This window comes from Castor canadensis, chromosome 3 (assembly GCF_047511655.1).
Source record: "Castor canadensis chromosome 3, mCasCan1.hap1v2, whole genome shotgun sequence".
Lineage (NCBI taxonomy): Eukaryota > Metazoa > Chordata > Mammalia > Rodentia > Castoridae > Castor > Castor canadensis.
Window position 1 is genome coordinate 148,679,001 of NC_133388.1, and position 22,804 is coordinate 148,701,804.

The following is a 22,804-nucleotide window of genomic DNA, read 5'->3' on the forward strand; positions in this document are numbered from 1 at the left end:
CTTGAGATGCACCATTAGGTTAGGTTATTAGGTTATTTATCTGAAATCACTCTTTTTTAATTAGATATTCAAGTTATAAACTTTCTTCTTAGTACTGCTTTATGGGATATACCCGAATCCCATAGATTCTGGTATGTTGTGTTTATATTTTCATTTGATTCTAGGACTGTTAATTTCTCCCCTGATTCTTTAGTGACCTCCTGTGTCCTTCACATTTCAATGTATTTGTGATATACCTATTTGGAAGAAGTTCTGTGATTGGATGAAGAGAATGTGTGTCGCAGCTATTGGATGGAGTATTTTATAGATGTCTGTTAAGTTCATTTGATCTGTAGTGCAATTTAGATGTTTCTTTGTTGATTTTTTTTTTTCCCCACTGCATGATGTATCTATTGGTGAGAGTGAGATAATGAAGTCTTCCACTATTATTGTACTGGGGTCTCTCTCTCTCCTTTTATGCCAAGTATTTGTTTTATGAAATTAGGTGTATCCATGTTTGGGGTATATAGATATATTTATAATTATTTTATCTTCTTGATGAATTATTTCCTTTACCAATATTTAGTGACTTTCTTTGTCTTTTCTCACTGGTTTTGGCTTGAGGTATGTTTTGTTGTATATAAATTCCTGCTTGCTTTTAGATGCCATTTGCTTGGAATATCATTTTCAAGCCTTTTGCACTCAGTCTGTGCATGTCTTTGCCAATGAGGTGAGTTTCTTGCAGGCAACAGATTGTTGGATCTTATTTTTTTAATCCATTCAGCTGGTCTGTGTCTTTTTAATTAGAAATTTAAGACCATTTACATTCAGAGTTATTAGTAAGAGATATGTGGTTGTTTCTGTCATTTTCTTGTTTTTCTTCTGGTTGTTTTAAAGAATCTTTTTTTCTTTCTCCTTTATTCATCTTAGAGACTTTATGGCATACTGAGTTAATAATGTTTGACTCTTTCTTAATTCTCACTTGCTTTTCTGTTCTTGTAGTGAGATTTATTTTTTCCCATATTGACATGATTGTGTTTATTTTGCTCCCCTTTCTGATTATAGGGTTCCGTTAAGTGTCTTCTGAGGTAACACACATGCACAGGAAATCAATGCGAGTCAACTCCCTGTATAGCTATCCTTATCTCAACTAGCAAAAACCCTTGGTCCTTCCTGTTACGGCTTATACTCCGTCTTCAACAAAATTAGAGATAAGGGCAAAATAGTTTATGCCAGGTAGCAAAGGGTAAGGAGGGGTAAGGGAGGGGGTGGGGGGGTAAGAGAGGAGGTGGGGGGAGGGGGGAGAAATGACCCAAACATTGTATGCACATATGAATAAAATAAAAATAATAATAAAGAAATGCAAGGGGCTCTCTAGAAGCTGGGAAAGGCAAAAAAAAAAGTGTCTTCTGTAATGTGGTTTAGTCATGAATTACTTTACTTCACACTTACCATTGAAGAAGGTATTTATTTCTCCTTCAATTTTGAAGGTTTACTTTGATAAATATAATAATCTAGGTTGACAATTATTTTTTTTCAAGACTTAAAATACATCTTTTTATGCCCTCCTAACTTGTAGAGTTTCTATTGAGATATTTGCTATTATTTTGATAGGTTTGCCTTCATGTGTGACTTAGTGCTTCTTCCTTGTAGCTTTCAATATTCTTTCTTTCTTTCATAGTTTTGGCAATTTGTAATAAGTCAAAATATGGTTCATTTCTGGTCATGTCTATTTAGGATTCTAAATGCATCCTATACCTGTATGTCCTATTGTTTTCCTATATTTGGGAAAATTTCTTCTGTTACTTCATCAAATAGGTTTTCTGTGTCTTTAGCATTTCCAAAATTTCAGTTTAGTTCTTTTTCAGAATCTCTATCTCTTTACTGAATTGCTCTTTCATTCCCTATATTTCTTAATTTGTTCAGCTATTTATTTGAATTCTCTTTGAATTCATTGACCTTTTTTAACATCATTCTTTGGAATATTTTTGTTGGACATTTTATCCACTAAATAGTCAGTTATTAGAATTAATAACTTTTAGAGGATTTTTATTGCCCTTTTTTTATATTTCTTATTTTTCTGTACTGAGATTTGTGTATCTGCTGGGATGGACATCTCTTCCACTTTTATGTTCCTAGGGAATGGTTTTCTCTTCATGATGTGTCCTGGGATATATCCATTTGTTGTGTAGTGTTGAGTTTAACTCCAGTTGTATATTTTCTCTGTTGCTTTTTTGGCTGTAATTAGTGGTGTTTTATGTAGCATGTAGTTTGTTGGTTCTTGAGAGTCACACTTTCTGTGTAGTTCTTACACATGGAGTAGTTTCTCCGGCATTTTGAGTATGTTGTAGACAGTGGAGTATATGGGGTATGCCCTCTGCAGTTACTCCCCCAATCTTGTCAGCACTGTGCAGCCAGACAGGGACATAGGAGTGCTCTGTGCTAAGGCCTCTTACAGTTGTCATGCCCACAGTCATAATGGTGTTTCTCTCTGTTGTTGCTGTGGGAGTGAATGTCCAGGAACATGTTTTCAGGTACCCTCTAGCAATGCCTCCTTGGGGCCAGGTCTTTGGTCATGGGCTTTGATCTCCACGATTTTTTTTCTTTGTTTCTTTTTTGGTGGAACTATGGCTTGAATTCAGGGCTTTGTGTTTGGCAAAGCGGTACTCTATTACTTGAGACACACCTTCAGCCCATTTTGCAGATGGAATCTTGCAAACTATTTGCCTGGGCTGGCCTTGAACCGTGATCCTCCAGATTTCAACCTCTCAAGTAGCTAGTATTACAAGCATGAACCACTGGCACCCAATATCTATTATTCTTTAAACTGAAGTATCTCCTGAAGTTTGAGCAGAGCTGGGTGTGGGTGGAGTAAGGTGTGATTTCTCTTAGCTGAGCTGGGAGTGTAGCTCTGCAGCATTCCCAGAAAAGAGAGAAACAAATATCAGTAGCCATAACAAAGGGAAGCAAGACACATACAGAAATAAAGTAACAACCATGTGAAAACTACAACAACCAGTACACTAACAGTGACAAATGCTGGAGGCAAAAATTATATAGAAGAAACTGACAAGTTAAAAAAATGATAAAAATAAAATTAAGAGAGAATGGAAAAGAAAAGTTAAAGACTAGACACTGGGTGCCAGTGGCTCATGTGCACAATCCTCGCTACTTAAGAGGCAGAGCTCAGGAGGATCACAGTTTGAGGCTAGTCTTACACAAAAAATTTGTAAGACCTCATCTCAACCAATAACTAGCACAATGGTTCACGCTTATTATCCCAACTACTGGAGGAAGTAAAAATAGGTTTGCGGTTCAAGCTAGCTCTGGCAAAAAAACCAAAACCCTATTTCAAAAATAGGAGCACAAAGGGCTGGAGGCATGAGTCAAGTGGTAGAGTGCCTACCTAGCAAGCACAGAGTCCTGAGTTCAAACCTCAGTACTGCAAAGAAAAAGAAGAAAGATTAGAAAATTCAAAACTGTATGAAAGAAAGCTGGAGAAAGGTAGAATGAAGTAAAAGCAAAAATTAAAAATGAAGGAAAGAAAATTAATATGGATTATTGAAAGGGGAAGGAGAGATAAAGAAGAAAAAAGTCTTAATAAAGAATGGGAGCCAGGAGCCATGACTCATGCCTGTAATCCCAGTTACTCTTGAGGCAGAGATTGAAAGAATTGCAGTTCAAGGTCAGCCTGGGCAAAACATTAGTGAGGCCCCATCTTAGCTAGTAAACTGGGCATGGTGGGGTGTATCTGTAATCCCAACTACTCAGGACATGTAAATAGGAGTATTGTGGTCTGAGACTGGATGGGCAAAAACAGACGACCCTATCCAAAAAAATAACTAAAAAGCAGAAAGAGCAGGGATAGAATGCCTGCCTAGCAAGAGAAGATCCCAATTGCAAACCCTGTAATGTGGGGAAAAAAAAAAGAATGTCTCCACTGATGTGGTCAATCGTGGATGCTAGGATGAATGTTGACTTCCTATGCCAAAAAACATATTTTCCTTGTCTTCTTAGTCTGTGAGTTCCTGTAGAAAGCAAAGGCTGGGTATTATTCACCCCTTCTTATGTTTGTGTTGCTCACTAGGTAACCAGCAGGTGTGCTGTGGGACTGAAAGCAGTTTGGAGTAGTGAAAGTTCCCCAGGCAGAAATTGTCTGGAGAGATTTGCACTATAGTGTATTTGGGTCTCTGGGGCCATTTGCGAATCCCTTTCAGAAGGTAGGGCAGTTATCTGCACTGGAAGGGGACCCTACACAATCTACTACCCATGCCTTTGATCGTGGGAAACCCAGCCCCCAAATTCTTGAGTCCGTAGTCCTGAGTACCTCCTTGAGAACCAAACTGGATCAAGGTAGATGCTCAGTGACATAGTGTAGCAGAGCTTGATGCAGGATCCTGGGAACAGGAAAATTCAGGGGTTGGAGCAGCAAGTACAGATGTGACCTGAAAATGGCTTTAGAGAACCCCAAGTATACAGTAGGAAGTGTGGAGAACTTCTCCAGCACCAGCATGCTGTGTTCAGACTGTGTTCCTGCACTGTGCTGATTTCTGTGCTGTTTGTGTTTACTGGGTCTCTCCCTCTCTACCTGCCCTGTGCTGTGTTGCCATACATTTGGTGCTGAGGCACTCTTTCTCATTCCCTGTCCTACATTCAAGAGTTTCTGAGTTTCTTCAAGGCTCTGTGTCCACAGTTGAACTTCAGTGTTTTCCCACCTTGATGAGAAGGTGCTCCCTAGTTTTGATTTCCCAACTGGCAGAGAAGCATGTGAATGCTGGTTGTTTCTAATCCACTATCTTGAATCCTTTTCTTTGCAGTTTTAATTTGACAAATAATGTGCATGGTAGTTGAAATGGATCAGTTCCACTTAAAATGACATTTAAGAAAAGTATGTCAATAGGACTCAGGACTGTGTCATTGTTTTAGAATCATGTATTTCCTACTAAACAAGACTATTTGGGAATTAGCTACCATTTGTACACAAGAAGGGAAGTTAAAAGAAATCATTTTAATATAGCCCATGCAGACTCTCTCAGAATTGATAATTTGGAGGAAGAATATTTGTCATCCTAATGTTGGCTTCTCTTTCATGAAATTGAGGTTATTAATGTGTATTCTTTCCGAGTTGTATCATTTGCATACTTTGAAATGTGAGCTATGAAAGATGTCGTGTCTGCTTGCTTTATGCTCATCATTCCCTGGTACATTGCTCATTCTAAATTACACTCTGAAGGAATAGAACTGATTAGGTACTTGGGTGCTTTCTCATCACTTCATAGATCCTCTCATTATTTTTCTCTTCTCAGTTAATGGAGAATCATCCTCATCTGCACTAACTAATAATGCTTGTGCCATGAATACTCCAGTACCATCTGAAGAAACCACTTTGTCTTCAAACTGCACTGTTGAAGATCCTCCTACTCAAGAGTTACTGGCTTCCTCAGAACACAATGAATGCTTTCTTTCTGCCAGTGCAGAATCGGGATCTGAAGCTCAAAGTCTAATGGACCCTGACTCTTCTAATTCTGGTAATAGTTCTGCTTTTGACAAACTAAGGCAGCCAGATGGGTGTGTGGAACCTCTTCGGCAGCAGTCTGGAAATGCAAACACAGAATCTTTACCATCAGGGTATGTTGAAAACAAAATTGGAACATTTAATTTCCATTTAAGTAGCAACTTTTTGATGTTATATGACTATTGAATGTATATATAAAATGGCTCTAAGTGTTCAAAAATTTGAAATCTAAGTTGGAATGATTCATATTATTTGTTTGCTCCAATGAAAGTATTTTTTGGAGCTGAGAACAAGTGCTCATCTAGTTGAAGTATTTGTAATATGAAAGGAAAAGAAAAACCTGATGTTAATTTACAAAACCCTCTCAATTTGATTTTTACTTTTTGGTAAGAGTGATGTTGGCACTCCATATAATAAGCCTAGTTCCTAGCCTTCTTGTGGGCTACTCTCCAGACCTCACACCGGAGAACAACTAACCATCCTTTTCCTCAGCTAGCATTGAGTGCTGGTGACAGCCACCCATCCTTGCCAATGGGCTCCATTATAAACTCAAGGTTTCCATTGCAGCCTAGTATTATTAATCTCCTTTAAGTTTGCACTATAATTAATCAGTTCCTCATGATTTTCTTTTTTTGCAGTACTGGGTCTTGAACTCAGGTCCTATACCTAGAGCCACTCCACCAGCCCTTTTTTTAATGGGTTTTTTTGAGATAGGGTCTCGTGGAATTATTTGCCTGGTCTGGCTTCAAACCATGATACTCCTGATCTCTGTTTCCTAAGTAGCTAGGATTACAGGCATGAGCCACTGTCACCTGCCCTATGATTTTCTTTAAAGAGTATTCATCTTTATTCTAAATTTAGTCATTTGCTCCTTGTTTACTTAGTTGTTTTGACCTTGGCACCAGTGATGCTAATTAATATTAATTATCACTCATTGTCTCTACCTTTAAGAAACTTATTTATAGGCTCAGACTTGAAACCATACACATATAATATAGTTTGAAAGTGTTGTAATAAAAGTGCTGTCAACACAGCTTCCAGAAGTTAGAATGTTGACTTGTAGGTGTTGAAACTCTGCTTCTGCAGGTCTTTAATTACTTTATTGTCTTCATTTTCTAATCACAGTATCTATGTTCACATTCCTTTCCTGTTTTTACAACTGTTTTTTCCTCACTGTGCTTTGCTGGCTCATTTGGTTTTACCTACGGCTTAATTGTAGTTTCAGCGTTTGGTCTTCTCCTGGATGTGCTTCTCTTCATAGATCTTATATTCTTATGTTACTTTAACTATTAAATCCTGTTTGTGTAGGGTAGGCCTTTCCCAGAGCTTATTTTTAGCTGCTTTCTGGACAATTCCCTCATCTCATTCTTGGAGACATTTCAGACCTGTGTTATGTTCTACTTCTCCTTCACAAATCTCTTGTCCTGTGTCTCCTGTCTTTGTTAATTTAGTCATTTATCCCGGTCACTCATGTGCCATTCACTGCGATGCAGTATGTAAGAAGTTGTTCTTGCTCTCAAAAACCTCCTGGTATTATGAGAGGTAAAGACAAGTAAACAGTTGGTGACCATTCAGAACAGTGAAAGCTCTTCTTATCAGAGGGTACATTTAGCATGCTATGAGAAAGGAACATGTTGGAGGGGGCAAGGAGAGTATCCTATGCTGAGAGCTAAAAGAATACTTTCTGGAACAGATTGAAGAGATGAGCTAAGTCATGAAAGAATACTTTCTGAAAGAATAGTAGGAGTTAGCCAGGCAAGTCCTGCAGGCCCTAGAGGTGAAACGTCTCATTCTCTGAATAGTTGACTGCATAGTCATATCTCTAACGTCCATGAAGATGAGTCTCATGAACTCAGGAGTTAGTTTGTTGTTAAGCATTTGAGGAAGCAAGGAATATAATGCTGAAGAATAAGCAGTCTTACAGAGAATTTTGTATGTTTGTTAAGGGTTGGAGAGTTTTTCCTGAAAACCATGAAAAGCATTAAACAGTTTTAATCAGGGGAATGGCATAATCATTATTTTATTTTATTAAGATGTTTCAGTGATTGTGGACATATTATAAGTTAAGGAGGAAAGCATTACCGTTCAAACTAGTATATACATAAACTCAATTCTGTGGAGCCAATGACTGCTTCAGCAGGCCTGTTACCACCATTTGTGATCTCTGTATTAGGAGAATTTGCAGTAATTTAGATAAGTGTTTTTTAAATTGTGGGTTGTGACCAGCGTTTGAGCATATAATGAAGTAAATCAGTGTAGGCTAGAATAAGAATATTGGATTGTGTTACATGTAATAAGAGTAAGCAACTAGGACATGACTCAAGTGGTAGAGCACTTGCTTAGCAAGCATGAGGCCCTACATTCAAACCCCTGTAAACTGCTTCCCCCAAAAGGAGAGTCAGCATTGTTTCCCAAAAGTTTTTTTTCCTGATGTGTATATGTATATGAAATCTATAGATAAATAGCAGCCTAATACACAGAAGCTGCTATTAAACAGTATTTCTAAATATGTAATTTATGGTCAGAAAACTTTAAAAGCCATTAATCCAGGGGAGAGAGATCAAGAGAACCTGAAGTGAGGTAGATGCTAGTTCTTCTAGGGTGGTGTTAAGATGGGTCCTGGTAGTAAGTCCTGAGGAAGTTGGAATGAAACCAGGTATATTCTTCTGGCATAGGCAATACCTGGCTGTGTAACTTTCTGAGATAGCAGTTTTCAACCCCACATCATCTTCCCTCTTTACTTAAAAATCTTAGCTCCTATTCCTTTCTTTGGTGATTTACCAGGTTATTTAGCTAAGGATGCCATAGAATCCCAGGCACTTAAATCTTTGTAATGCTAATATACAGCCAGGTTGAGAACCCCTGCTTTTAATTGCTTTCCTTAAATAATTCTCCCTACAGCCTCAGTTTTGGTTCCCTTTATGTAGAGATATGTAGGTGAAATGAAAAATTCTGTTTATCAAAATCTAATTTAAAGTAAAGGTCTAGAAAATTGGGCAATTATATTGTATTAGGTTGCTTCTTCAGAGAGATTAAAAATAGCTTTTGGGTCTTTCCTTGCCCTCAAATATTTAGGCAACTAGTTGGTATGTATATATGACTGAAATAATGTTTACAGAATATCAAACTTGGAGTAGGAGAGGAAAGAGGTGGTGTTATATACTTACAGGGCTTTCAGTTGCTATATGTCACCATATGGCATACTCTGGGATGGAATGCTGAAAAGTATCCTAGCCCAGCTATGACATCTGGGTATTTTGCCACTCATGACTTTGCCTAAGGACCCCTGCTCTAATTTTTGTTTTTCTTCACATATTAGCATGATTCATACTCAGGTTGCTGCTAAAATGTTACCTCATTTCTGTGGCTCTTCTTGACTCCTGTCTAAATCAAGCCCTTCTTCCTCTTATCTCCCTTAAATTTTTCCTCAGCATTTTCTGATGGAAAACTACACAGTTGCAGAAAAATTTAGAGTCTTAACAGTGAAAACCCGTGTATATTAAGCTTCCTTTAATTATGCATCTATTACATCTAGTTTTGATCAAGTATGGTCAATAAATAAATAACAAAAGAAATTTCAAAAACAAAAATTTAAATTTCTCCTGCAAACATTACACAACTCAGTTAATGCAGAGAAGCTCTCAGTCAGTCATACATTATCATCAGTTGTGTTTAAATCATTGTTTGATCTGCTGAGTGTTACCTTGCCTATAATTTTGTGAAAGACTGCCTCCCCAAACCAAATGATGCCCCAAAGCAAGGTAAAAGTGCTTATTTTAAGTGATAAAGTGAAAATTTTAGATTTGTTGAAAGGTGGTATGTCTTTAGCAGAAGTTAGATGAGAATACTCAAGCATCTGCAGTTCAGGGCTGAACGCTGTGAATCCTGAACATTAGCGGTCTTCTTGAAATCTTACATCTCAGGTACTGGGGGTCCTACTGCATTTACGACCACATTCTATAACTGGCATGTTGCTGCTTGCTTTATCTCATATCTCATCATCTCTCTATTCATTTAGTTCTTCAGTGCATTTCAGTAGTTTGCAGACATTAATAGATTCTACTCAGTAGTACTTCAGTGTGCATCTCATTAACTAGAATTCAGTATTTGCTGAAACTTTTTAGGTAAAGTTTATATGGAAGGAAAAGCTCAAGTCAAGTGTATAATTTTGATGAGTTTTGATAAATGCAAACTGTGTAACTGAAACCCTTATCAAGAAGACTGCTGGAATGGCTCAAGTGATAGGCAACCCACTTAGCAAGCTTGAGGCCCTGAGTTCAAACCCCAGTACCACCCCAAAAAATAACTAACATTGAAAAAAAAAAACTTATGAAGATATAAAACATTTCCATTGCCTCAGAAAGTTGTCTCAAAAGGCAAATATTACTGTGGGTTTTTTTTTTTTTTTCTAACAGTGCATCAGTTTTCCCTGTTGTAGAACTTATAAATGGAGTCAGAAGGAATTCTTTGAGTATGGTTCTTTTAATCAGTGTGATGTCAACTAGTATTATTTTCCTTTATAACACTTAAGATTGCCACATATACCATATCTGCATGAGTTATTATGTATATCTCCACTAGATTGAAAAGGGATTTTATTTTGCCTGTTTTTGTTTCCCTCATGCTCAAAACTTTGCCTGCCATATTAGTAATTACTCAATGAGTTAGTGCTTCATTAAATGATTTTGAATGTATAATTGGGCAAAATCCCTGGCTCTCTGGAGGAAATGATTAACAAGGTCAAACGCTAGGTTACCTGGGCTATATAAATCCTGTGGCAAACATAAACAAACAAAAACCAAAAAAGTTACTGAGGAGCTGGGAGTGTAATTCAGAATTGACTATATTTTTTTAATAACTTGGAATTTTGTAAATTACTGAAACTTTTTAAATTTTAGGTATTCCTTCCTCTGTTTGTTAACAATTATTGTTTGAGTTTGCAATACTGTTTTGAAGAGGGAATAATTAAGAGGTTAAAAAAGTACTAATACTGCTGTAATTTTCAAATTTGTAAAATAAAGCTTATTTGTACTTTTTCTGATTGTAAGGAATTGTTCAGATTGTCCCAATCTGTTATTTATTTTTGTATTTTTATTAAAGGTGGGAACAGAGAAAAGATCCTCATGGTAGAACCTATTACGTGGATCATAATACTAGAACTACCACATGGGAGAGACCACAACCTTTACCTCCGGGGTAAGGTAGCATCTTTTGTATGTTCAGTTTTATTTTATCACACACATGATTTTTAAATATGTTTGATACAGCATAAAGAGCATTCTAGAGTCTTTAAGATAGTTCCTGCCAAATTTTTAGGCAGTAGGTTTAGTAAAATAAACTCCATATTATGGCTCTCAATGAATGAGTAAAATGAATGATTGTAACATGGCGATCGTGTCATAGTTAAATTGAACCTTACAGTCTGCTATATTGAAATATCAGGTCTGTGTTTTCAAAGATAGGCCTCATTTCCTACCATGGGACCAAGACCTGGGTACTTTCTTCCCCAAATAAAAAATATGTCACAAAAATCCAGAAGGACAGACATCCTGAATGGCAAAGATAATAAATGTATTTCAGGTATAGGGATAATTTGGGGGGAATGCAAATAGTATAATTCATCTAGCTACCAGTGCATTATGTTTGATGAGTTATGAAGGAATACAAAGATGTCAGAAGATCGGTTTGTGAATGACCTTGAAACATGTTCTAATAGCATAAAGCTTTATTTAGCATGTAATAAAAATGTTTTATTAATTTAAAACTTACTATTTCAGACATAACATAATACAAGGTTACTTGTAATCATCTTTGTAGTCTTTGATTTTGGACCAGTCTAATATCTATTATGACATTAAATTTTATTAAGTAACATATAGGTTGTTGTTTATACAGAACCATATGTATAAATTGTTTGACCCCATAGTATTTTTAAATAATAAGTTTACAGAAAGAATTTTGAATAGGTTGCTGAAAGGATTCTGAGATAGTTGAAATATAAATTAATGATAAAAATTGGTTTAATAGATTCCAGATGTTTTGAAAAGGTCAGAGCTGAATTGAACCCTGGAGCCTGAGTAGAATTCTGGTTGGTAGAGAAATAAGGAAAGGCATTCTGTTCTGATGGACTATTAAAGAAAGGGCATGACAGAATAAAACACATGGCACATGTGGCACCAGCAGTAGTTGGTTTGATTCTCAGGGAGATGAGGCTGAGAAGGTAGATAGGTTTGTTCTTACACCATTGCAAAGAATGGTGGTAGAGGAGGGTAACTGGCAGCAGTACGACAGCAGGTAGATGGGCTTAAAAACAGAGGAAAAAGTTTGGTTAATATTCTGAACATAGGCAGTCAAAGGGCAGATTGCTTGATATACTGTAAGTATTGTTAGTAAATTCGTATCAGATAAAGAGAAAAAGGGTAGTTGGATTGAAACTGAAACTGTTTAATCAGTGGCCTCTTTTTAGGCATGTTAGTAACAAAATGGTAAAGTAATTTAGCTAAAGCAAATATTTCATGCTTTCACAGATTTTTTGAGAATAAAAGTATATTTTAAAAATTATTATGTCCTTAAGGGCAAAATAGTTTCTGCTGGGTATTGAGGGGGTGGGGGGGGAGAGGGAGGGGGCGGAGTGGGTGGTAAGGGAGGGGGTGGGGCAGGGGGGAGAAATGAACCAAGCCTTGTATGCACATATGAATAATAAAAGGAAAAAAAAATTATTATGTCTTAAACTTGATTTTTAAATTGAGTGAAGAATTAACTATTCATTTCCTTATATTATGAGATTATTTTTTACTTTGTTTTTATTGTTGTTTTCTTTATTCATAATAGTTGGGAAAGAAGAGTTGATGATCGTGGAAGAGTTTATTATGTGGATCATAACACCAGAACAACGACATGGCAGCGGCCTACCATGGAATCTGTTCGAAATTTTGAACAGTGGCAATCTCAGCGGAACCAATTGCAGGGAGCTATGCAACAGTTTAACCAACGATACCTCTATTCGGTAATTATTAAATCATAAAATGTTAATACAACCATTTCCCTTAGGCATTTGCTTTTGTCTACTTTAGAGACTTTCCAAAATGTTACAGGCTGCATTTCAAGATATTTTTAAAGTTAATCTTTAATAAGTTGCATTGTTTCTGATATATATATATATATATATATATAGAGAGAGAGAGAGAGAGAGAGAGAGAGAGAGAGAGAGTAAGCATTCAAAAAATTTTAGACTTTGGAACATTTCAGATTAGGGATGCTCAACCTACATATAATAACCAAAAAATTATGTACTGAGAAGGGCTTGTTTTATTTCTCAATGGAACTTACCTGTGTATGTGAAAAGCCTTGGGGAAACAGGACAGAATTAGGCAGTAGATGTGTTCAGAAGTATTATCTACTGAAAAATAACAGAATCTCCTTAAATAGATTGAAGTTTGGTTCTCAATAGAACACCAAATCTAGGGTAATAGTTTAAGGGAAATACTGCATTAGCTCAGTAGTGCCATCAAGTGGTCAAGTTCTTCCTGTTAGCTTGCCCATCCTTAGCATGCAACATGCCTGTTACATAGAGTATAGGATGCTGCTGTCTTCTGGTTCTCACTTCCAGAGTCTAAGCAAGAAGAAAGGGAAAAGGGAATTAAAAGGGGAGAGAGCTAAAACAGCTATGTTCTGGGAAGCTTATTTGCTATTAAACCTTTTGCCTATTTGCTTAGCAAAGGATACCTTCCCTCAGCAAAGGATACCCTCCCTCACCATAGCCTATTGCCTCTACCTCATTGGTCAGAATTGGTCATTCTACCAATCAAGCTACTAGGGAGACAGGGAATGGACTATTCCTTATGTAGACATTGTTGACTTAATCAAAAAAGTGGTTTGATTATCAAGAAACAGGAGGTCGAAACAGATATGAGTGCAGTTAGCAATATCTGTGACAATATTATAAAGCATTCATTAAAATATGTGTACTTTATCATTAAGAAATTATTTTTAAAGAAGAAAAATGACACAAATTTAAGACAAAGAACTGTTCGGGATGGAAACCACCAGGAAAGGAAAGGGTAAAAGGAAATGGTGAAGGGGATGTGAATATGATTGAAGTTCTTTATAGGCATGTATGAAATTAGAATAAAGAAACTCATTCAAAATTGTTTTAAAAAGGGGGAGGTGATATAGTGGGGGTGAATTTGATCAAAGTACATTATATACATGTATGAAAATATCACAATGAAATCCCTTTGTGCAATTAATATATACTAATAAAAATTTTCAGGTAATAATCTTTTATATTTATTGCTCTTTTAGAACTCATGATAGAATGTTTATGGTTTCCTCAGAATATAGTTCCAGGTTGTATTAATATGTAAGCATGCATAAACATGTGTTTCATATAAACACACAAAGAAATACTAAGTTAAAGATAAAAGTTTATTTCTATAAAGATGATTCTAGAGCTTACAGTTGGCTTTATTAATGGACATTTGTTTTAAAGAGCCCTGTGTTTTTTAAAACAAATAATATTACTTCATTTTAATACCATAATATTCTTTGTGCTCTTTGTCCATTTCTTCTTGTCTATATAGATTATTATGGAAGATTAAAATATTAATATCAAGATACTTCTAAATCATTTTAGAAAAAACTAATCAGTTATTTGGCTGCTCTTACAATATGTCATTTTTAGAACTTTGTATCTTGAAATTACTGCATTCATATCACTTTATCATATTTTTAAAAAATTATAAGATGTGACTCTTCCAGGTTGGTTAGTATATTTCTGCATTTATATTAAAATATTGCTGTTTTATTTCTGCCCCCAAACCCTTCTCCAATAAGGCTTCAATGTTAGCTGCAGAAAATGACCCATATGGACCTTTACCACCAGGCTGGGGTAAGCTGATATGGTGCTGGTAAAATTACCTGTAAGGTGTATGTATCAAGTGTTATTAAATGTTGAGCTCACTTTGTTTTTTAGAAAAAAGAGTGGATTCAACAGACAGGGTTTACTTTGTGAATCATAACACAAAAACAACCCAATGGGAAGATCCAAGAACTCAAGGGTATGTAATACTACAGCCTTTCTTAAGAGATACCATCGATGAACCTTGGGTACCCATAAAATATTCACTGTGATTATAAATTTTATCTTTTAGCTTACAGAATGAAGAACCTCTACCAGAAGGCTGGGAAATTAGGTATACTCGGGAAGGTGTTAGATATTTTGTTGATCATAATACAAGAACAACAACATTCAAAGATCCTCGTAATGGGAAGTCATCTGTGTAAGTGAAAGATTAAAGTTAATAAAGGCTGTTTAATGAAGATGTGAGGTTTAGTCTGCAATGTAGCCTCAAGTTTAGCAGCAAATTCTAATTTTTTTGGTTCAAGAAAACGTGCGCAACTAAAATCCTGATGTCCCTGTCTTTACTATCTTATTCCAGAATGGATTTGTAGCATGTATTTTCTAAATTACATATATATTAAACATATAATAATGGCAAATATATACACAGTAATTATTATGTACCAAGGATTATTCTAAGCACTTTAAATGTATTAACACATTTTTATTTTCCAGTAAATCCTTGAGGTAGATGTTCTCCTCTTTACTAAGGCAGGTAATGGAGCTGGTTTCAGACCAAGACAGTCCATTTCAGGAGTTTATGCTCTTAGCTGCCATATGATACTGCATCAGCACATCTGGGGATAAGATGTTGAACAAAATGGAATTTTCCAGATAGATTCCTTAACTAAGTGTCAGTTGACAGATCTCTCCTTCATCCTTACTCAGGTGTGATCTCTTTGTGTCACTAAGAAGATAGAAGCAAGTCATAAAAAGTCTTCTGCAAATTCCCACCATCACAAGTACCCACCTGTCAGTTTTTACACTCTGTCATTGTTCCTTGTTCTCACACTCAAAACAGATCTGCCTCTATCTTACCACTTTTGCTATCACTAATTTGGTCCAGGCTTCCAATTTCTCTTACCTGGAATGATTCTAGAGTCCTTTGTCTCTCTGCTTTCTATTCATATTTTACATAATGTTTTATTATTCTCTACAGAACAGAGGGGTTGAATTTTTAAATCTAAATATAAAGTCATTCCTTAGTACAAAAGTGGTTTCCATCTCAATCAGTATAAAAAGCAGAGCCTTTACAATGACCTATAAGGCTTTATGGAATCTGACCCCTAATGTCTCTTCAGCTTTATCTTCTCATTCACTCTACATCAGCTTCATTGGCCACCTACCAGAATCTCAAACTCCATAGGCTTCCATCTCTGCATAGTCCTTACTCATTCTGCTTTGGTATGTTCTTTCTCTAAATAGCTATGTGGATTATACTGTCTCTTTCATGTTTTGGCTCAAAGATCACTTGTCTTTCAGTCCTACTCTATTCACCCTTTTCAGATTTACAGAGTTCTCCCCATACCACTTTTTATTCTTTTAATAAGAATTCCCCCCACCCTTTGAAAATGGTAAACCATTTATCCCCTTGCAACACACATAGTGTATAGTTTACTTATTCATTGTGTTTATCATCTTCTTCATTAGTACTTACTTACTAGTTCCAGAAAATGCCTCTTCCATGAAACAGGAATTTTTATCTATTTTATTAACAAAGTAATGCTCTCATTGTCTAGAAGAGTGCCAAGTTCATGCTTGGCATTTTGTAAATTTTTGTTAGATGAATGAATGTATTCGAATCTGAAAACATAAGAAAACCTTTCCATCCATTATGAATGTTCCCTAATACTGTGAAAGTTCTTTGTGTCCATTTGTCAGGTTCTCACTCAATAGGTAAGAGATTCAGGCTCTCTCCTGTGAGTTAAACCATATGATAAAACCTACATTTCCTAGATGCAGTCTCTTCTCTCACTGACCAACTGAGACATATGATCCGCATGTGACTTTTCCTAGGAATTTGATCTTGCTTAGCGTATAATCTCCAGCAAATATTTACTTTGCTCAGCTTAGATTTAAAATGTGCTGCAGTTTTCTCTTATATCTCTTTTCTCTGGAATCTCTGTCCTTCAATTTAACATCAGAGGCTTTCTATGATAAAGTCTTTAGTAGATTTTAATATTTCAGTTAACTAACTACTTAACAAAACACTCATCCCTTGCACAGTCTCCCTGTGTGTATGTGTTCTGCTGTGGTAGCTCTCGTGGCTCAAGGCTCTATTGTCCTACCATACATAGATTCATTTCTCTCCCACCAAATAGCTCTTTTGAGTTATGTGTAGGACTTTGGATATACTCTGACTTCATTTTGAATATTTAACATTCAAAATTTATTGTGAACTAATACATAGTTTTTTTTTCCTTTAGAACTAAAGGTGGTCCACAAATTGCTTATGAACGCAGCTTTAGGTGGAAACTTGCTCACTTCCGTTATTTGTGCCAGGTACTACAGTGGTAAATAAATCTTCTCTTTGTAATCATTTAGTCTAATCCCTAGTATCTGTATACTATGACTTACATGGTATTGTGCTGTTACTTTTGTTTTTAGTCTAATGCACTACCCAGTCATGTAAAGATCAATGTGTCCCGGCAGACATTATTTGAAGATTCCTTCCAACAGGTAAGGAAGATTTTATCTAAGTGAAATAGTACTACTTGTCTTCTTTTATTCTATACATCTAAAGAGAGTTAAGGTTTTAGAGATTTTAAACCATAATAATGTCAACCACTTCCTGAGTGGACACTTTAATAATAGTTACATTAAACCTCACTGTGTACTGATTATCATTTACTTTTGGCATTGGCATTTGTCATTTCATTCATCCTCACAGCATCCTGGTGAGATAGCCCCTATCGTTATCTCCATTTTATAAGTAAAGGTGACAGTTATCAAAGACAATCATCTAAATTCTATTATGAATTTGGATATTCATGTACTAAAGTAAAACTTAAACAGCCTTTGGAATAAGTTGATCTGTTTTGATACATACTTGGATAAGAATTTATTACCTCAAACAAAAAAAGTTTTGATAATGCTAACAAAATTAAATTGGTAGGTACTGTATTTCCATTAATATTCCATAAATAACTCTAGTATTCATTCTCACCCATAGGTTTCTTTTTAAATGTCATGATCTCAGAGTGACCTTGTCTGGGCATGCTGTTTAAGATGACAATCCCTGCTCACCTCATTCACAGTCATGCTGTAGTCATTTATCATACTTTATTCTTTTTCATAACAATGCTACCTCACATTATATTTTCTTTGTTTTCCTTAGTGGAATAAGAGCATGGGCTATTTCATTTATGTTCATTTGCCCAGTACCTAGAATAGTGTGTTGTACCATAGCAAGTATTCAATAAATATTTGATGAAGGAGTAAATAAATCACCTGCAGAATATTTAAAAATTAGAAATCTGGCTAATGTGAATTCTTTTTTTTATTATGAAGTAGAGAATTTTTCATGAGACCTCTCACTCCCTACTAAAGCATTACAATGATGAACCAAACTTCCCTTGTGTACACAGGTTCTTAAGGACTTTTATTTATTGTTTGTGTAGGCCAAAATGTATTAATATCACTGTAAAGTCCTATAGACATTGAAATCCTAGCTTAATTTTACTATTTGTTGAACATTAGACAAGATAGTTAATGTGGGTGCTATCAAAAAAAATTTCGTTTGGATGAGAGTTAAATTCTTGCCAAAGCAAGTATTTCAAACTTCCAAGTATCTCTTTCCAAGCTCTACTTGATTTGATTAAGTGTACATGTAAAATCATGGTAGACTATATATTTTTTTTTTTTACTGTATTGGGGAGAATCATGGTCTGTTGCATATGTAGTTTAGATGCATGACTGTCCCAAAGGAGGCCTACTGGTAAGTTGTACTCTGACCCAGACCTGCTATTCTTGGTTGTGGTTCTGACATATGTGGTAGAAGTAATTCATTTTTACCCAGAGGTAAAGCCTACTAACTCTTAATACTGATGGATGCTATTATGGATTATGAAAATTTGTTTAGGTATTAAGATATACAATACTGTGTGCAAATGCATCATAATATAAATAAGGATTTTAGGTGAATTTCTTTCCTATTAAGAAATGGAGTGTGTGGTATAAGCAGGATACAGAGCATTTTCTTTTGCCTCTTAACTGTTGGCAAGTTAAGTCATTTTAACTTGCCAAATTTTGGTACAATTTTGAAGAGTGAGGGAGAAGAGAATATTGTCTAGCTACTTAAAAGCTTTCTTGTCAGACTCTTTTCTCTTATTGCTAACCCAAAGTAGAACTACCATTTAATACTAGAAGAGAGGAAAGTGTATAAGAAAGTGAGTCCAAGAAAATTTAATAGCTATGTCTATCTAGTTTGTGGAACAAACCAGTTGAAAGCTAGAATTAAATAATTAGTTAAATATGAGATAAGGCAATGTGTAATTTCGAAAATACTGATTAAATTTGAATTGTTTGGAAGTAACTTGTGCTGTGTATGAGGGTTTAAATATTCATGTTTTTGCTTTTAATTAGATTATGGCATTAAAACCATATGACTTGAGGAGGCGATTATATGTAATATTCAGAGGAGAAGAAGGACTTGATTATGGTGGCTTGGCAAGGTAAAATTAAACATGCATCTGCTTTGAAATAAACATATCTCATTATATGTAGTAGATGTGTTTTAAAAAAGATACACGAATACACTGAATTATCTTTTTCAGTAGCAATCCACAATTATTTTTAAAAACAAAAAATAAAATAGTCACACAATTTTCAAAGTAACTATTATTATTACTTTTCTCGGTTATCCTTGTATACCTTTCTATGTATGGAAATTTGGAGATATACACATGTGTATACCTACATATGTGAAGATACACACACACATGCACACATATATGAAATGATACACATTTGCTGTTTTTTGAAACAATTATACAATTTTAAAATATAAGAATTTGATTTGATTTGGGTACTGGTCTTAGAGCCCTTGCCTAGGATGCATGAGGCTTTGGATTTGATCCCAAGCCCTGCAAAAACAAGTAAGAATTTAATTTTTGTTATTTTACATATTATGGAAGATTCATCTGTGTGTGTGTGTGTTATAAAGAGCTAATACTGTCCTTTTTTATCAAATGGCTATACAATATTCCACATAGGGAGATTTCATAACTAATGGATTGGCAGAAGGTTCTGTCTTAATTTTATTATTATAGCACTGTATGTTGTTCTTATGCTTGTGCTTTTAATTTAATCTGAGTCTTTCCTTTGAAAATGATGTTTTCCTCAAGATATTGCAAACAATAGACACTTGAAGTGATAAATGGAAAATCTTTTCCCTTAATTGCTTCACACAAATCTAAATTGCAACAATTTTTTAGTAAAACATTTTTGTTAAGTCTTTCTTAAGAATTTATCTTATTTTTCATAGAAACAACTTTTTAAATTGTATTTCATCGGTCTATAGAATTTCAAACTACAATTTTAATATAAGTCATAGAATAAAAAGTAGGGCTAGGCTGTAAATGTTGGGAGCATATGCATGATAATATGTGTGGTATTATCAGAGTTTTATTTATGTTAGCATGTTTCTTCATCCAAAACATTACCAAGTTTTTTCGGTAAATACTACTTATCACAACAAACATTCACATTATGCCTCTTGTGACTTTTTTCTCAGTTTCAGAAGTGTTTAAGCATTAAAAAAAGAAAGGTACATCTTAGAAATGAGAAATATGGCATTGTTTTTCCATTGTCTGACTTTTTAATACTCACATTCTTGTCTGAACCCTTATTTGCCTCAGATGTTTGGGTGTAGTTTAATATTTTACAGTCATGTTACTAAATCCTTTATTTGATGCATGTGCTGGTAGACTAGACTGATCATCAAATGGTTTCTTCAAGGGTTCATGGCATGATATATTGCTATAGCCTTTGTACATTAGAAAAAATGTTTTCTGTTGCTTTTATATAAAAACAGTCACCTCAGTAGATACAAATTTCTTGCACAACACTTGCTCCTCCAGTACTCTCTAGACACTGGTTTACTATGTTCTAGCATCAGATGTCAGTATTGTATAGTAAGAGGCTCGCCCCTTGTAGGAAACTTTTCTCTGGGTGCTCACACAATCCTTTACCTTGAAGTTGATTGTTTTATATCTTTTTAAAAAACATATTAAGATCTTCTTAATTTCAGGGAAGTATTCTTCTATTATATCTTTGAATATTTTTTCTGTTCCATTTGTTCCATTTTTCTTCAGGAACATCAATCATGGGTATGTGGAATCTCCTTTGTCAGTTTTACATGTCCTGTCACCTTTTTTTCTAACCATTTCTATCTTTGCACTTTTCTGTTTTGTTTTGATTTTTCTCAAGCTTATCCTCATGTCACTGTTTGCAGTACTGCCCTACGTTTTGCTGCTTCTAATGTGATTTTTCTTCATTAGTGGTTTTACTGTTTTCTTCATTTTCTTCTCTAGGCTCTGCTAGCTCATCTGTTGTGTCATGATTTTTCAGCCTCTTGTGTCTCTCCAGTTAATTTGAGAGTGTAGAGAAGAATATGTTGAAAGTTAATTCTTTGCCTCTTGCTAGTTAGGAATTTTTCTCTTTTGTATTAGAATTAGGATAAATGTTAGTTGCTATACAACTAATATAGATACAACTAATATATTCTTTGGTGTGGATTCAGATTTCTCTGGGTTGCTGATGACTAAAAGTTGCTGAAGCAACTGGAAATTTTATTCCTAGCTTGTGTATATATCTAAACACATTCTTACTAGACCTGTTCAGTCCTTTTCCCCCGGGGCATGTCTTACTTCAGCCTCATTACAGAGGGAAGTCACTTGGTTTAAAGACCCTAAACCCATGTTCCCACCTTTACTAGCGTCAGTTGGCTGGGCCCGAGTAGCTGTTTTCCCTTTATGGTAGCATACACTGAATTTCACTATAGTACTCACCACTGACCAACCATCTGAGGACTAAGATAATGTGCCTAGAAATTCTCCTTCCTTAAACCCAGTAATACTATCAGGGCTACAATGAGGCCTGGGGGTTTATAACTAAGCAGAGAATGTAAGCCCCATGTACTCACTGATCACTGTAAGCATTTGAGTTTGGAATTCTGCTTTAGAAGAAATTGGTGTTGAAAAATCTTTTGTAAATTGAGTTTATTTCATGATATGAGTTATTAAAGTAAGGCAAAATCGGTAGTAAAAAGTTAGAGATTGCATATAACATTTAAGGATTTCACTTTTTAAATTTTGTTTCCATTTTTAATACATTGACAATAAAATTTAAAATTTCCATAGCAGTGCTATGTATTTCAGTATCACAAGAAAATGCTTTCCTGTTGTAGGGGCTAGAAGTATCTATAGTTGGGATAGCCTTTGCCTAGCATGCTTGAAGCCATGAGTTTCATCCCCACCCCCACCAAAACCAGAAACCAAATCCAAAAAAAAAACCCTGTTGTTAAATACCTACAATGCCTATACGAGTTAAGAATATAAGAAATACATAAAGATAGCTTTTGCTTTTGAGGCACTTACAGTTTGATGGAAGGGAAAAGTCATAAAAAAATAATATGTACATAAAAAAATAATATTTTGATGTCACTCTTATACAAAGTATCCAGTGACTGATACAGATAATCTGAAATTGCTTAAAAAATTATTGAAGTTAGGTTTCACTTGGATTGAGAAAAAGTGGAATCTACATAGATTGAATTGAAGTTGAGGAGGCACACCCAAACAATAGTGTGGTATAGAAATAAGCCTGTTACCTTGAGAAACAGTGAATTTGTAGTTTTACAGTGCAGGAACTAGTAGGTAACTTTGAATGGAAAATCAGATCATAGAAGAATTTAAATGGAGGAGGGCTGAGGATGGGCAGTGGAACTATTAAAGGCTTTCGAGCACAGGTATAATGTATATACGTATGAGTATATTTAAGACTTCTTTTTAAATTCACATATATCTGAATGCTAAAAAATAATCTTGACTTATTTTCTTGTAGAGAATGGTTTTTCTTGCTTTCACACGAAGTTTTGAATCCAATGTATTGCTTATTTGAGTATGCGGGCAAGAACAACTATTGTCTACAGATCAATCCAGCATCAACCATAAATCCAGACCATCTGTCATACTTCTGTTTCATTGGTCGCTTTATTGCGATGGTGAGTTTCCAGCTTTCATTTATTTTATTTAAATTTTGCTTATTTTGAAGGTATTTTATGAGGACTTTTTAAAAAGTTAATCATTATATTTGTTACTCACTTTTTTTAAAAGACTATCTCACCATGTAGCCGAAGTTAGCCCTGCTCCCCTAGTGCTGGAATTACAAGCATGCAGCTACACTCT

General features: G+C 35.2%; 1 protein-coding gene across 6 annotated transcripts in view; it reads left to right on the plus strand.

Moving 5' to 3' along the window:
• Wwp1 (WW domain containing E3 ubiquitin protein ligase 1) overlaps positions 1-22,804 on the plus strand; it is a 97,820-nt gene that overhangs the window by 55,168 nt on the left and 19,848 nt on the right. For all 6 annotated transcript variants that reach the window (XM_074068796.1, XM_020179173.2, XM_020179172.2 and 3 more), the window contains 10 exons: positions 5,286-5,607; positions 10,595-10,690; positions 12,326-12,500; positions 14,330-14,384; positions 14,469-14,553; positions 14,647-14,775; positions 16,823-16,898; positions 17,004-17,075; positions 18,981-19,069; positions 22,461-22,620. In XM_074068796.1, the coding sequence (XP_073924897.1) occupies positions 5,286-5,607; positions 10,595-10,690; positions 12,326-12,500; positions 14,330-14,384; positions 14,469-14,553; positions 14,647-14,775; positions 16,823-16,898; positions 17,004-17,075; positions 18,981-19,069; positions 22,461-22,620 (1,259 nt within the window). The remainder of the gene's footprint in view (positions 1-5,285; positions 5,608-10,594; positions 10,691-12,325; positions 12,501-14,329; positions 14,385-14,468; positions 14,554-14,646; positions 14,776-16,822; positions 16,899-17,003; positions 17,076-18,980; positions 19,070-22,460; positions 22,621-22,804) is intronic.